This window comes from Moschus berezovskii, chromosome 2 (assembly GCF_049115385.1).
Source record: "Moschus berezovskii isolate FMDL1 chromosome 2, NW_MosBer_1.0, whole genome shotgun sequence".
In the NCBI taxonomy this organism is placed as follows: domain Eukaryota; kingdom Metazoa; phylum Chordata; class Mammalia; order Artiodactyla; family Moschidae; genus Moschus; species Moschus berezovskii.
This window is the reverse complement of record NC_142461.1, coordinates 15615607-15632185: the sequence shown is the minus strand read 5'-3', so window position 1 is coordinate 15632185 and position 16579 is coordinate 15615607. Positions and strand designations below refer to the sequence as shown.

Genomic DNA, 16579 nt, shown 5'->3' with positions numbered 1-16579 from the left:
TTACAAAATTTCAGAGTGTCTATACCTTCAGTATCCTGTCTTTCTCTCCTTACCCACTGTCATGGCGCCAGTTCAGGTCTCATCACCTGCAGGCACTATGACACCATTAATCTACTGCTGCCCAGTATCTCTTCTTGAAATCCACATCTTTTATTGAGCTACACACCTTCACTGTCCACAGAGCACTGCACGTGTGCGGACAAATCAGCAAGTCTGCTTTCATCTTGCCGATGGGATAATAAGCATCACCGTGACTTCCTGAAACCCACATCAGACCAGGTCAGTCCCCTGCTTGAAAGCTCAATGCTTTCAGGAAATCTTTCAGCAAGACCCTCAACACCCTCCACCTCACTCTAGCCCCTTTTCCACCCCAACCCCAACAGTAGAGAACCACTCACACTTCCCCAAAATTTTCCTCCCCTTTCACACCTCCATGCTCCTGCACATGCTGCCCCCTCTGCCTTGAAATCCCTTATCCCCTCTCCATCTGGCATGCAGACCAGGTCTCCTATTACTCTTTCTCCCTCTCCATAATACACCACTCATACTATAGCACTCCAGAAATGCTTGCTGAGTGGAGACAACTCCTCGGGTCAGATATTAGTCAGGGCCAGGACTTTCCAACTTCCGCCACTAGCACTGCTTAAGAAAGTGAAGAGGAAATGGGACCCCAGGGCTTAGAAGTGTGAGGGTCCTTGCTCTAAGCAAGCAGGGTATTTCTCGAGTTTTATCTTTACATTTTATGCAAAAGTTGTATTCTACGCAGATTAAACAGATGATCCAAAAAGATCATGTACTCCTTATCCTCTCAAATTAGCGGGCCCACTTCTCCCGCCTCCACCACCCCCAGCCCCACCTCCGCCGCAGGGACGCCAAGCGAGACCTGGATGTTGTTCCAAGTGCAGACCCTGAAGGAACAGCTGGCTTTCGCACCCCAGGGAGCTGGAGAAAGGTGGGGGCGGGGAGGGGTTTCTCGGGCTGGAGTCCCAGCCCTGCCCCTCCTCTCCCCCGCCCGCCGCGAGGGCGGAGTCACTGGGTCCCCGCCCGCGGGGGCGGGGAGGGAGCCGAGGCCGCCGGCAGCTTTGGCTCGGCTGGTTCCGGGTTGAGAGGCTGCGCTGGGACCGAAGCAGTGGCCTCTGAGCCGGCGAGGGTAAGAGGCCGCGCGGGGACGGGTCTTGGGGCCGGGATCGAGCAGCTGAGCTTGCTCACACCCCTCCTCTCCTCTGCCAGGCACAGCCGAGGGGCGGCTCTTCCCTCTCCCCGAGAATTCCCCATCCCCAGCTTCTCCCCCTCCCCCCACCGCACCCATCCTGGTATTACAGCCCCCCAAGGCCTCCGCCCCCTTCCCTGATCCTCTTCTTCCAGCACCCATCCCTCGGGACTTCCCCTTTCCCTAGACGCTTCTTGCTGGGAGCACCCTCCCCCAGACACCCACGGCCCCCTCCCTCCAGCACCCATCGCTCCGGGTCATCCACTACCTCGAGACCACCCTCCTGGGCTCTCTTCTCGGATAGTCTCTACCCCGGACCTCTTACTCGCATTACCCCGCTCCCGGACAACACCTCTTCCTTCTCTTGTAGCTCCTGCTTCTCCGGGCCTGCTCCTGGCACCCATTCCCAGGAGCTGCCCCCGACAGCGCCGCGGTCTCCCCGCCGCCCCCTGCATCTCGGGGGACCCTCTCCACCGCCCCTGGCGCCATGGCATGCAGTCTCAAGGACGAGCTGCTTTGCTCCATCTGTCTGAGCATCTACCAGGACCCGGTGAGCCTGGGCTGCGAGCACTACTTCTGCCGCCGCTGCATCACCGAGCACTGGGTGAGGCAGGAGGCGCAGGGCGCCCGCGACTGCCCCGAGTGCCGGCGCACGTTTGCGGAGCCCGCGCTCGCGCCCAGCCTCAAGCTGGCCAACATCGTGGAGCGCTACAGCGCCTTCCCGCTGGACGCCATCCTCAACGCGCGCCGGGCCGCGCGACCCTGCCAGGCGCACGACAAGGTCAAGCTCTTCTGCCTCACGGACCGCGCACTGCTCTGCTTCTTTTGCGATGAACCCGCGCTACACGAGCAGCACCAGGTCACCGGCATCGATGATGCCTTCGAGGAGTTGCAGGTGAGCTGCTCGCTCGGCCTGGGGCGGGGCCGGGGCGGGGCCGGGGGCGGGGTCAGGGCTGGACCTCGCGGGCAGGGCCCAGTCAGAATTGCCATAGGGCGGGGCCGCCGGCAGGGTCAGGACCCTATCAGAATTAGAACGGGGCGGGGCCTCGGCGAGGAGGCGGTGTTGAGGGTGGGGCCTTGAGCCGGGTTCGCCAGGCTGGGTCTCAGAACTGAAGCGGAGGGTGGGTCCACGGCCGGGGAGAGGGCACAGTGGAGTGCGACGCGGGGGACAAATAGGATCAGAGCTGTACTGACTGGGGCAAGGTTAGGGACGCGGCCGAATCAGAGCTGGGCAAGGGCAGGGCCACTATGGGAGGTCCTAGAATGGGACCTGGAGACAGGGCCCGCGTTAAGAATGGTTCAGAACTGAGCTGGGGACAAAGACACAGGTAGGGGATGTGAACAAAGTCAGGACTGGACAGGGGTTGGGGCCGCCGTCCGAGGATGAGTCTGGACTAGACATTGTAGCTGAGCTGCAGGCTTTGGGGCATGATGTCCTTGGGGGTTCAATCAAGTATGCATCAGGACCGGGGGATCAGTCCCTGGGCTAGATCACTCTGGGCAGGTTAGGGTTAAATCTAAGAGAGGGTCTAAATGAGGGTCAGCAAACTGCTGAGAGAGTGGATTTGGGTGCCAGGGGCTAGGGCAAGGTGTGTGAGGGTCTAAAGCTGGGATCAAGTTCAGTTACTGTAAAAATCATTCTGAGCTGAAATTACAGTAGAGGCTAATTGAGAGTTAGGATAGGACTTATAGACTCAAGATTTGGGTAATAAGACCCTGAGCTGAGGTGATTCAAGAAAAGAGAGAGAGTGGACCTCTAGGAGTTTCCAGGGACTTTTAGTGACCTCTTTAGCCCTGTCTCCCACATCAGGACCTTGAGGACTATGTGAAACAGTACATGCAGGGTAACCTGATCATAGTCAGCCTCGGACTGTAATTGATCTCCCTGCAGCCTTCCCATCCTCTCTGACCAACTCCTGTTCAACTCTCAAAGCCCTGCCCAAATGCCCTCTCTGTGTAAGCCTTCTCTAAACTCCAAAACAATAGCATTAGCATTTGTTAATAAGTATAATATTTTTAAAAACTAGTGTTCCAGGAACTTCTCTGATGATCCAGTGGCTAAGACTCCACACTTCCAAGGCAGGGGGCTGGGGTTGATCCCTGGTCAGGGAACTAGAGCCCACACTCTGCAACCAAGAGTTTGCATTGCTGCAACTAAAGATCCCGCATCCCATAACTGAGACCTGGCATAACCAAATAAATAAATAAAAATAAATATTAAAATAGTGTTCCAAGATTAGCTATAATTAGGAAATAAAGTACATTCTCTATACCCTCCTTGGAGAATTCTCAGTGTACATTTGCATAATAAAGGCTTGGAGAAATCTTGTAGCAAAGAAACCCATCTTGCTGTGTTTAATAAAATGATTCCCAAGCTTTTGTGAGCCTGGAATCTCTTTCTCAAGCTAAACCGTTTAAATCTAGCAAACCTTGTGTCTTTGGCCTCAGGATACCAGACTAGTACACAGTCACCAAGAGATGGGACAGTCTCTTAGTCATCATGTCTGTGGACCTAAAGTCCGGCACAAGGCCTGGCTCACAGCGCACATCAGTAAAGGTTGAATGAATGACCAGCCCTGACCTAAGTTGGCCCAGACTATAGAACCTTTGGAATCAGAAGGTTTTTGACTCCTTAAGCAGGAGCTAAATGACTATTTTCCCTGTTGTAGAGGGTCACCCCCCTTATGCCTGAGTCTCTGTGAGCCAACCTGCATCAGCAGATACCCTTGCCCTAGGAGAAATGATCCTGTGTTCACCTCATCTGCTCCTTGTTCTGCTGATTCCCTTTCAGTTTGGCTGTTTGGGGATGGAGAGCAAGGGCTGGGGGCTCTGGGAGCTGGCACAAGGATGGCATTGGCCCTCTACTTCCAGAGCCCCTTGTGCCAGGCTCTGGTGTCTCCATATCCCCGTCTATGAAGTCACATAAACAGGGAGAAGGAGAGAAGCTTGGACAGGACTGGGCACAGGTAGTAAGAGAGTGGAGGGACTCTGTCTGAAACCATCTGTCCATCCTCTTCATTATGTAGATGTGGAGACAGGTCCAGAGAGGTGATGCAACATACCCAAAGTCACACTGTCAGACAGTGAGAGAACGGGCCTAGAAAGCTCAGCCTGACCCTAGCCAGATCCCATCCCTGCCGCTCAGCCCCTCCTCTCCCTGTCTGACTTTCTAGCTAGGGAGAACTGTGCCTTCCAACATTAGAAACCCCTATCTGCAAACCAGCAAATCCAAATTATGGTGTTGTGGGGTTTTGTCATCTGTTCCATGACCTGGGGCAGGCAGGAGAAAATGAACATATATTTTCTCCAAATGTTTATTGAAACACTGTCATTCTTGGGTGAAAAGAAGAATAAGACTGCTACTCACTCACCCTCTAGTGTACTGTCCTGGGGTCGGTCACATTTAGGTTCCAAACCTTCGTTCAGCCCTGTCTGTCTAATTGGCACATCTCTTCGCGGAAGCCTCCAGGCTCTCGCCTGGAAACTGGCATCAGAATGATTCTTTCCTACCAGGATTTTCATGAGACTGACCTGAAATGAATCTGCTATTGAGATGCCTGGCACAGGTTAGGGGCTGGGTCAGCACGCGCTTCCATCCTTTCTCCTTCTACCTATGAGACCTCAAGTGCCCAGCTGGGCGATTGCCCAGACCTGCCTCTCACCTGAGAAGGAGGCCTTGTTTTGGTACCTCCTTTGGGCATGGCAAGAAAGTGGCAGAGAAACATCCTCCCCCGTGGAGAAGTAAGCTGCTGGGTGAGGCTCAAGCCACTCCCCACCCCCGTGACTCCCCCTCTGTTCATGGGGAAGTGGGGCTCATTAGCTATTTATGCACTGGAAATGAGACTGGGCTTGCCTGTCACACCCCCTCCTCTCCCAGCAGCTGGTGGCTTGTCCCCAGGGCTCCTGAGGCCTGGGCTGGGCCCCTCTCCTGGAGAACAACAGACTCCGAGCCAGCAGGGCCTTGGAGATCATCTGGTACAAACTTCCTTTGACAGATGGGGAAATGGCAGAGCAGGGAGGAGAGGATCCTCCCCTTTCCCAAGGCCTTGAGGCCAGAAGAGGCTACTCCTGGCTGAGCGGGAGTCTCCTCACAGCCCTCACTCCTCCTAACAGTTAGCCTGGAGCTGTTTTCATTTATTATAAATCCTAGAGGCAGCAAAGCAGAGAGGTAAAGGGCTCTGGCTTTGTACTCAAGCAGCTCCAAGTCAGCAGTACCATTTCTGACTGTGTGACCTTAGGAAAGTTCCTTATCATCTCTGAGCCTCAGGAACCTCCTTCACAGCATGGGAATAATGGGGTTGAATTCAATAAGATGACATTGGCCAGAAGTTGGTACTGCACTTGACACATAGTAAGCACTCAATAAATGACAGTTCTAGTATGTTACATCATCCTTGGCACTATTAAGATTTGGGGCCAGATAAGTCTATGTTACGCAGTGCTTCCCAGGTGGCACAGTGGTAAAGAATCTGCCTGCCGATGTAGGATGATGCAGGAGAGGCAAGTTGGTTTCCTGGGTCAGGAAGATCCCCTGAAGAAGGAAATGGCAACCTACCCCATTCTTGCTGGGAGATCCCATGGACAGAGGAACCTGACAGACTACAGTCCATGGTATCACAAAGAGCTGGACACAACTGAGTGACTGAGCACGCACACACGCGAGTCTACGTTATGCAAGGCAGTCCTGTGCACTGTGGGCTGTTTAGTAGCATCCCTGGCCTCCACCCACTGGCTGCTAGTAGCATGACCCATCCCAAGCTCTGACAGCCAAAAATGCCTTCAGGCTTCATCAAATGTCCCCTAGGGACACCAGGCTGAGAACCCAGGCCTGGAGAAGTCCCACTCAGCTTTCCAGGCTCAGCTAAAATAGCCCCTCCTCCATGAAGCTTTCCCTGACCTGCCAAGTAGAATGGCTTTGTACCCCAGATTCCAATACTGGGGTCAGATCCTGGCATCATCACCGATAAGCTGTGTGTCCTTGATCTGGTCACTTCCCTTCTCTAAGCCTCCACCTGCTAACATGGGGATAATATGACCATCATGGCAAGGATGTTGTAAGAAGGAGGTTGTATCAAAAGTGCCTGACACTGTGCTTGGCACACAGTTGGCAGTAGCAATTTTTAAATATCCTTATTTTTTCTGAGGATAAAATTAACATAAGAAACAGAGCTATATAATGTAAAACTTAAAATCCCCTCATAGTCCCACCCCATGGAAAAAGAGGATTTTTTTCTTAAAGATTTATTTACAGTTCTACAGAAATTTTGTCATGTAAACTGTGTGTGTGTGTGTGCGTGTGTTTGCCTTCCCTTTTTTTTCACTGCTGAGCACTGGACCACAGAGCAAAGTGGAGGGAAGGAGCCACCATCTCAGAAGGGTTTGGGGCTTCTCAGTCACTATTACTGAGTCCTAGTCCACTGCCCAAGAATGTGCTAAGCACTTTTCGTGTACTGACTCATTTAATTTTTTTTTCATCTAATGTTTTTCATAACACCCTGTCAAGTGGGTACTGTAATTTACTCTTTTTACAGATAAGGAAACAGAGGCTCAGAGGAATTCAGTGACTTGTTTGGTCACCCAGCTGGTAAACAGCAGGGACAGAATTTGAAGCCTGGCTGAGTGGACCATGCATAGCCTCTGAGCTGCCTCTCAGGGCCGGGTGGCTGTCTCCCCCGCACCCTGCCTGTCTTTGTAGTTCAAGTGTACAGGGTCAGGCTCCGGACACTGTCTGCCCATGCCAGCTGATGCTCCAAGGGCAGGTGCTGAATGTCATCGTACTTGGGCACAGCATCCGGCTCTCTGGCCATCTCAGCTTCCTAACCTCCAGGCAAGGGGTTGGATGCAGTCCCAGCCACCCCCTCCAGGTCTCATGTGACCACTGGAGCCTTTCCCAACGCCTCCTTCATGCCAAGGGAGACAGCAGTGGATCATCCTTGGATGGGAGCCCTGAGAAGTTGGGCATGGGGCTCCAGAGACCCCCGAGGCGGCCACACGGGGAAAGAACAGAGCTGAGGGACTGAATTAAAATCCTGACGCTGGCTTCTTCCAGCTGAGCAGAGGGTGCTGCCTTCTCTGCACCCTCTCCCAACCTCGGAAGTGGAAATCAGAACAAAACATAAAGAGGGAGAGCGAGTTGCTGCCTATCCAGAGACAACTGGTGTGAAGGTACTTTATTTGCTACTATGGACAGCCGGGCTGTCTGAGTCCGGGGGAAGTGGCCTCTGCTATTACTTTTTGCAGGAGAGGGCAGGACTTGTGTGCACAAAGCAGGCTCCACGGGGGCAAGGCTGCCAGTGAGTCAGACCCATGGCCGCAGTTGGCATCTCTACTTCCCTCTTCACAGGTATGTGTGGGCAGCCAGGAAAAGCCCAGTTCATCCGGAACAACTTGGCTGAGCACAGGTCACGGGGCTGAAACTCAGAATGGAAGCTGGGGACCCCAGGATGTTTATTTTCTAGAGAGGAAAGGATCCAGTAGGAAGTGACAAGAGAAACAATGACAACCCTATAAAACATGAGCCAGAGTGTATTGGACTATTGTTACGTGCCAGGTGCTCTTACGGGCCTTGAATCCTCACAGAAACCCTTTTTCTTTTCCCTGCTCCCCGAGTGGGACTAGGATCAGCCCCATTTCACAGGTGAAGACAATGAGGCTGAGAGGCTCAGTAACTTGCCCAAGATCACGCTGCAAGTAGGAGGCATAGCTGGGTCAGACTCTGGTCTGTCTGACTCAGAATTCTTCCCCCTCACCAACACCACCCTAACTGCCTCAGGGAACATCCAAACGAGACCTCAGAAACCATCCGCTTCCATCCTCTCCCCTCTGTGCAAATGGGGAAACTGACTTGCCCAAGTTTGGTCCAGAGCCCAGCTCCCTGGAATCTCAGTCCAGTGCTGTTCTCACAGCATCATTTACTTTCTGGGCCTTGAATTCTGTTTGAACACGGGGGTGGTTGTCAAGGATGTGGAGATGGTGTCCTTCTTGGATTCAGAGATTTAGTCAATTTACTCAGTTGACACTCCTCCGCTGGCTCACTGAAGGCCAGGTCCTGGGCCCAGGAGAGAGCAAGATAAGCTTGGCCCTGCTGTGGTTCTTGGGAGACAGGCCCATAAGCTGCCGGGTCATGTCCTAGGCTCCCGTGGCCACAACTGAGGATTGGCCAGGTTCCCCAGCTGACAACTGGGTCTTGAGAGCAGAGAGAGGAGACACTACAGAGGGAAAAACAACACCCATGGTCCCATGTGCAGAATGCCGGGGGCAGATACCCGTTCTTGTTTCACCCTCACAGCAGCCCTAGGAGACAGGTCTCATTGCCCCATTTTTCACATGAGGAAACTGAGGCTCAGACGTTGTGCCTAAGGCCACGCAACCAGTACGTGTTGCTGAAGCCAGAACTTGGACTCAGATGATGATCTGAGTCAGCCAGGGACAGGCATGAAGGTGAGCCGGCGGTTCATTGTGACTGGAGGGCGAAGAGTGGGAAAGGGGCTTGAATGTGCCACCCCTACCCAAGGAGCGTGGACTTGATCCTGGAGATGCAGGGGAACTAGAAACAGGCTAGAGCAGACGAGGCTGGCCTGGTCAGTGTGCCTTAAGGGGCGGTGTGTGGGTGAGCCTGATGGGCAGCCTGGAAGAGGGGGCACAGTCACGCGGTGCTGCCCTGCCAGAGACCCTGAGGCTCAACGTGGACAGGGCGGGCTCAGAGGCCGAGAAGATGCATCAGGGTTCAGGTCTGACAGAAGAAACAGGAGCATTGGGGGTCTGCAAGTAGAAGAGAGACCTGGGGGAAGGGAGAGAAGAGGCCAGTTCAGTTTGCCCTGTGAAGATCTGGGGCAGCTTTGGGCCAGCGGAGGGAAGAGAAGGCAGGACTGGGTGCGGAGGAGGGGAGGAGTCTTGAGCACCGAGGGGTCTTGAGTACCTATCGTGAGCCACGCCACGCTGGGCCCTTTCAAGGGTCTCATCTCATTTTATCCTCATCACATCCCCCACCAAGTGGCTCTGGTCCTCATTTTATAGATAAGGCTCTGAGAGGGGAAGATGTGATCTACCCAAAGGCATGCAGCCAGGATTTGAAACCAGGTTTTTCTGACACCCAAGTTCATGCTGTCACCGGACAGAATGGTGACACGGGTGAGAGGGTCTCTGAAGATGATGGAGATGGCTTCTGGCAGTTTTGTCCTCTGGGCTGGAGGAGGGACAGCCTTGCAGGAAGGGAGGTCTGGCCTTGGGGGCCTGTGAGCCCTGGCTCTCTGTCCTCCCCCTCAGCTGCTACCCCAGGCCTGGCCTCTCTGTGCACGCAGGAGCCTCAGATTCTCTCAACTGACATATTTGCATAATTGTGTGCTTAGGTCTGCACCAGCCCTGACTCTGCCCCCTCTCCAGCGGCTCTGCCCTCAGGAGGGCATCCCCCCACTCCCCACCCCCATTCCTGTTCTGCCCCAGCAATGATGGGGCCTGCAGAGTCCAGCTCCCCTAGGCTGACCTCCAAGGTCAACTCTACCCCACCCCCTGCTGCCCTCATTCCAGCCAGTCCCACTGGCCTTTCCAGCTTGGGACTCCACCCACATACCTGGCTCCGGCCACCCCCAACTGCCCCTCACTTCCTGCACACACCAGGAGTGCCCCTACCCGACCAGTTCTCTCCACCTGGAATGCTCTGGCCCCACCCTGGAGACTAGAAGGGACCCTGCCCAGTCATCCATCCATCTTTCCAGATCTTTCTGTCAGAAATAAACTCTCTCTAAGAAACTCCCTATTTCACATACAATTATAATTATTGAGATGATAATGACAACTACGAGTGACTGAGCACTTCCTGGGCCTCCAGACAGGTCCTGTATTAAGTCACCTAATCCTCACAACAACCGCAGAGCCGGTGCTGTCATTAGCTGTACTTTATAGACTTGGCAACTGAGGTGGGAGGGAGTCACAAACACAGCCGGGTTCCTAGGTGTTCCCTCCATGTTTATCCTGTTCTCCCTTGCAGTCTACCTGTTTCTATTTCTGCCTCTCCTACACACTGCAAACTCTCAAGGGTAAGGGCTGCCTGCAGCCTCCCAGGCCCCTGGAGTGACTGGCCCAAAGCCTGACCGTGGGTGCCCAGACGTGTTTGCTGTATTGCTGATAGAGGGACCGAGTGGTTTTCAACACGGATTTTGGAGTCACTCAGATCCCCACTCCTGATTCTTACAAGCTCTGTCACCTTTGGCACACTGCCTGACCTCTCTGAGACTCTGTTTCCCCCTCTGAGAGACTGAGGTGACAAAGGCACTAATCTGATGAGGTTGTTGTGAGAAGTAAGTGACACGCTGCCTGTGAAATTCACACCTAGACCACACCACCTCCAGACCCAGTTCTAAGCCTCCAGGAGGGCCCGTGTCCTTCCTCACAGTCAGCTCTATCACTTAGGAGTTTATCAGCAACTTCCTGTTTCCTGTCTGACATCTGCTGGGAGATTTCCCAGTGGGTTCTCTGTCAAGCTGTGTGGCCATGGGCCACTCAGTCCCTTTTTCTTGGACCTCAGTTCCCTGTTCTAGAAATCCAGATGGCTGGACTAGATGGTCCCTGGGGCCCCTTCCCATTCTGGCCATCTGAGGAGGAAAGGAGGGGCCTGACACAGCAAACCAGAGGGACATGGAGAAGTGACCCAGGAACCTCACATGGGACACGGTGGCCTGCCTGCCTCCCAAGCACCCAGTGTATGCCAGGCTCTCCACCGTAAGGAGATATTGTTATCCCCATTTCTCAGATGAGGGACTGGGGCCCAGAGAGGTTAGGGTACCTGCCCAAGATCACACAGCTAGTGGATGACAAAGTTGGTCTCCTAACCCAGGGGGTCAGGTCTGATCCCAGGCCTGGAAGGAGGGAAGGCAGGCTGAGTAACAAAGCCCAGGCTGCCTCCGAGTCCTGCTCTGTGGGTTCTACATTTTGTTTCTCCTAACTTAGCTGTTCCCTCAGGATCTGTAGCCCACCTGAGGAGAGCTGCCTGCCTGGGGACTCTTCCCACCCTTTCAGAGGTGAGCCCTGACCCAGCCGAGCCTCTCCCCAGGGCAGATTCATGATGTAAACTCTGTGCCTGGCCCTCTCCTAGGTACTGAGGGTGTGAAACTCTCTCAGACACAGTCCCTGGCCTAAGAGCCTATACCTCATGGGGAAGACTGACAGGTAACCTTGCTGTTAAGATGCAGCATGTGCCAGATAGTGTGAGGGAAGGCTCTGCACACAGGGGATTGTCTGATGACAGAATGGGAGTTAAGATATGGATTCTCAGTGGAGGTGACGTCTGATCTAGGTCTTCTGAGATAAGCACTAGTCTAACAAGTAGAGAAAACCATGTAGCTGAGCCTTCCAGACAGAGGGAACAGCATGTGTAAAGGCCTGGTGGAGGGCACTGCAAGTTGCTTCATGCATCTATAGCAGCACTGTCCAGTAGAACTTTCTGGAATAATGGAAGTGTCCTGCATCTGCGCCATCTGATACCATAGCCACCAGTCACCTGTGGCTGTTGAGCACTTGAAATGTTCACTCTAGTATAGCTGTTGTTTTTCAGTTGCTCAGTTGTGTTCAGCTCTTTGCAACCTCATGGAATGCAGTACACTAGGCTTCCCTGTCCATCACCAACTCCCAGAGCTTGCTCAAACTCATGTCCATTGAGTTAGTGATGTCATCCAACCATCTCATCTTCTCCTGCCTTCTCCTCCTGCCTTCAATCTTGCCAAGCATCAGGGTCTTTTCCAGTGAATCGGCGCTTCACATCAGGTGGCCAAAGGATTGGAGCGTCAGCATCAGTCCTTCCAATGAATATTCAAGGTTGATTTCCTTTAGGGTTGACTGATTTGATCTCCTTGCTTTCCAAGGGACTCAAGAGTTTTCTCCAGCACCACAGTTCAAAAGCATCAATTCTTTGGCATTCAGCCTTATTTATGGTCCAACTCAGTACAGCTTAGGAACTGAATTTCAATTTTATTTTATTTCATTTGAATTTAAGTAACCATGTGTGACTAGCAGCTACTGCTTTGAATGTTAGGCCTGGATGAAGAGAAAGGGCTGGAGAAGAAATCTGGGGTCAATACTGAAGGGCCTTGAATGCCTCACTCAGACTTGGTGCCCTTTTCTCCAGCGTATTTGTGTGCTCAGTCACTCAGCCGCGTCCAGCTCTTGACAACTCCATGGACTATAGCCAGGTTCCTCTGTCCATGGAATTTTGCAGGCAAGAATACTGGAGTGGGTTGCCATTCCTACTCCAGGAGATCTTATCGACCCAGGGATTGAACCATTGTCTCTTTAGCTCCTGCATTGGCAGATGGATTCTTTACCACGGAGCCACCTAGGATGCCCTCTTCTCCCTAGACAATGTGGAAATCCTGCAGAGGGACCTGGGGAGGAGATGCAGGAACACATCCATCCTGGAGAACTATCATCCCAGCTGCTCTGTGGGGCAGGGAGGAACCTGGAGCCAGGGTCCAGAAAAGAAGTGATAAAACTGAACCAGGGCATAGAGAGGAGAGGACAGATTCTAGGGCAAGCCTGATGACTGATTGGATTGGTGACTGGGCCATGTCAAGGGTGACTCCTAGATTTCTGGCTTGGGTAGCAGCAGGGGTAGGGGGTGTTCCCTGCACAGAGATGGGGAACATGAGAGGAAGGGCAGTTTTGGGGTGCCATATCACTATTCCAGCTTTCACTGTGATGTAAATGTCTCTGTCCCTGTCTCCCACCGACCCACCCAGCCCATCTACACACCTCCTGAGGCTTCATGGGTTTGGACTCGCCCCCATCCTTCTCCCTGTCACTGACACGGCAGCATGTGAGGCCCACAGAGGCCTCACTCAGCACATGTTTGTGGAATGGACGAATGAGTGTTCCATTGCTCCTGGGATCCTGTTGTTCCCTGACCCTGAAAGCAGAGAGGAATTTGGCCATGTCCCTGGTGTGCCCTGAGCAATGTGAAGAACGTGGCCTCCAGGGCAGTTTTCTCAGGGAATCTGAAGAACCGCCTGAGTGGTTGGGTCTATGAGGGCCACCAAGGGAGAGAGTTGTAGCATTTGGTCCATCTCCTCAAACTCTGCATCTCAAGCAGACTGTCCCAAGCTGGGCAGACCCGAGGCCGTCAGGGAGGAGCAGTCATTCTCTATTCTTCGGTGACCGTGATCTGTCTATTTCAGTGGCTCAGATGCATGAGAAGCTATTCCTAATAGCTGCCCTAATAGAGAGCTGCCCAAAGTAACTGAAATTAGATGAGGGTGTATTTCTCTTCCACGTAAAACAGGTCTATAGGAAAGGAGCCCAGGCAATGGTCTGCCAGGGCCAACTTGCCCCAGTTACTGAGAACTAACTGTGCAAATCTTGTCTCAGCTCTGCGTCTGATGACCTCACTTGGAGAGCTTGAAATTGGCTTTGAGGGAGTCTTTACACCATGGAAATTGGCCAGCACTACAAACTGAGGCCATTTATCTTTTTTTCCAGAGGGCAAACTTCCTAGCACATCACTGAGTGCAGTAATGGTGTGGCTACCCCATCAGGGACCCAGGCTGCTGCTTCTTTCTGTTTCACAGGTTTCGGCCTGTCATATCCATCTTTCTGGTTGCCTTGTGGCCTGAGATAGTACTAGAGTTCCAGTCTTTATATCTGTGAAAGCTCTCTACTCCCATAAAACTAGCTATTCCGAGTTTCCTATCTAACTTGGATATTCAAGGCTGGGTCCTCTTCATCCTTCACCTGTCATCTGAGGTGTGCTCTCCATAGAGAAGCCTTCTCTGACACCCTACTGAATTCATCACCCATCCTACATGGCTTTATTTTCTCTAGAGCACAGACCATATGTGCATGCTAAGCTGCTTCAGTCATGCCTGACTCTTTGTGACCCTATGGACCATAGCCCGCCTGGCTCCTCTGTCCATGTCATAGAACATAATGGATAACTATCTGAAGGCTTCCCTGGTGGCTCAGTGGTAAATAATCTGCCTACCAATGCAGGAGATTCAGGTTCAATTCCTGGGTCAGGAAGATCCCCTGGAGAAGAAAATGGCAACCCACTTCAGTATTCCTGCCTGGGAAAACCCATGGACAGAGGAGCTTGGAGGGCTACAGTCCATGGGGTCACAAAAGAGTCAGACATGACTTAATAACTAAACAACAATATTATCTGTCTTCCCCTCTAGACTGGAAGATCCCTATCAGTAGGGACTATGTCTGTCTGGTTCCCTGCTGTGTCCCCAATGCCTCACACTGCCTTGTACATCATCAGTTCAGTTCAGTTCAGTCGCTCAGTCGTGTCCGACTCTCTGCGACCCCATGAATCACAGCACGCCAGGCCTCCCTGTCCATCACCAACTCCCGGAGTACACTCAAACTCATGTCCACAGAGTCGGTGATGCCATCCAGCCATCTCATTCTCCGTCATCCCCTTCTCCTCCTGCCCCCAACCTTTCCCAGCATCAGAGTCTTTTCCAGTGAGTCAACTCGTCGCATGCAGTTTCAGCTTTAGCATCAGTCCCTCCAATGAACATCCAGGACTGATCTCCTTTAGAATGGACTGGTTGGATCTCCTTGCAGTATAAGGGACTCATAATTGTGCAATAAATATTTGTTGAGTGAATAAGGGATAGTAAGCACAGATCATTTTGTTTTCTACATGCTTCCCTTAACATGTCATTGTGACCATTTTCTCACGTTGCTATCTAGCCTGTAAAATTAGTTGGATTAGATGTTTTCAAGAGCTCTCCCTGCTCTGACGAGACAGGTGAACAGGAGGTGGGGGTGAACAGGTAAGTCAGCTCCCTGGCACCACTCACACCCCAGGCTGACTAGAGAGCCCAGGCCAGAGGCTGTTTCCATAGAGATTCACTCCCAAAGAAAACTTCTTGGAGTCCCATTTCAATGCCAGACCATTGATGGGTGCAGGGGAGATAGAAAATGGTAGGGTAGGCCTGCCTTGCATGGGGATGGATGAAGGACAGCCAGAACAACCAGCTGTGATACTATGGACTAAATGTCCAGAAGTACTGGGAGCCAGGGCTTCCCAGGTGGCGCTAGTGGTGAAGAACCCACCTGCCAATGCAGGTAGACATAAGAGACACAAGTTCGATCCTTGGGTCGGGAAGATCCCCTGGAGGAGGGCATGGCAACCCACTCCAGTATTCTTGCCTGGAGAATCCCATGGACAGAGGAGCCTGACAGGCTGCAGTCCATAGGGTCGCACAAGAGTAGGACATGACTGAAGCGACTTGGCACGCACACACTCACTGGGAACCATCCATCTCTATGCCCCATTCATTCATTTGACAAATAATTATTGAGGCCCTACTGTGTGATGGGCACTATTCTCAGCACTGGGGATAGAACAGTGAACATGTCCGTCAAGATTCTTGCCCTCCTAAAACTCATATTCCAGTGGAGGAGAGGAACAGTAAACACACTGTCAGATAAATAAGCAAGGTCATGGAGACCATGAAACAGGATGTGATGGAGGGTGGAAGGGATGCCACTGTGCATGGGCTGGTGAGGCAAGACCTCTCAGAGGAGGCAGCATCTGAGTTGTTACGTTAATGCTATAGAGGAATGGGCGGTGGGCAGTGGGTGTGGATCTGAGAGTGAAGTGCACCAGGGAGAGGAAGCCGCAAGTGCAGTCACAGGGCTGGAACAGGAAGAAGACCGCTATGGCTGGCTGGGATTGATGGGGGCAGGATGGTGGAGACAGCGGTGGGACGAGCATGAGGGCACTGAGACACTTGCTTCACGCACAAAGCTGAAGCAGATGCCCCAAAACTCAGTAATCAAGATGAATAATTCTTAATGAAATTTTTAAAAATCAAAATTAATGCCCCCAAAACTGCATGAACAAAATATCAGATTTGTAAATAGAGACAAGATGACTAGCCATGTCTTACTGAGCCATATTGGAACCAGAGGCAAAGGAAAAATTAGTCATAATGATCCTGTCCTTTAAAATTTTGACATGTTGTCTTTCATGGATTTTTGTTGTTGTTCATTACTGAAGAAAATTTGTCACCTGGTGTCATGATCATGGTCTCCAGAACTAGACTTTCTGAATTCCAATTCTGGCACTACCCTTCCATGCTTAGCTGTAAGTTTGGGGGCCAGTTTCTTGGCCTCTCTGTACCAGTTTCTCCATTGGAGAATGGAGATAATAACAATGCCTACTTCAGGCTTATTGGGAGGATTAGATGACCCCATACAAGCTAAGGTCTGAGGACAGTGCCTAGCCCACTGGAAATGCTCTGAGGATGTGTGGAGTTAGTCACAGCCCTGGACAGTGGTACGGCCTTGGTTCCTGCCAGAGGATTCTAAGCAAGGAGTCTTGACCAGCACATCAGGGTGTCGGAAAGTATGTGGAGGTGGATTGCAGGC

At 52.3% G+C, this 16579-nt stretch overlaps 1 protein-coding gene across 2 annotated transcripts in view; it reads left to right on the top strand.

The window, feature by feature from the left end:
- Window positions 1-903: 903 nt before the first annotated feature.
- TRIM62 (tripartite motif containing 62) overlaps window positions 904-16579 on the top strand; it is a 38995-nt gene continuing 23319 nt past the window's right edge. The window contains exons 1-2 of one of the 2 annotated variants that reach the window (XM_055398250.2): window positions 904-1150; window positions 1581-2105. In XM_055398250.2, the coding sequence (XP_055254225.1) occupies window positions 1698-2105 (408 nt within the window). In that variant the 5' untranslated portion in view covers window positions 904-1150; window positions 1581-1697. Of the gene's footprint in view, window positions 1151-1580; window positions 2106-7099; window positions 7169-16579 lie in introns of those variants that run through there. The other variant, XM_088844754.1, reaches the window with a different exon arrangement.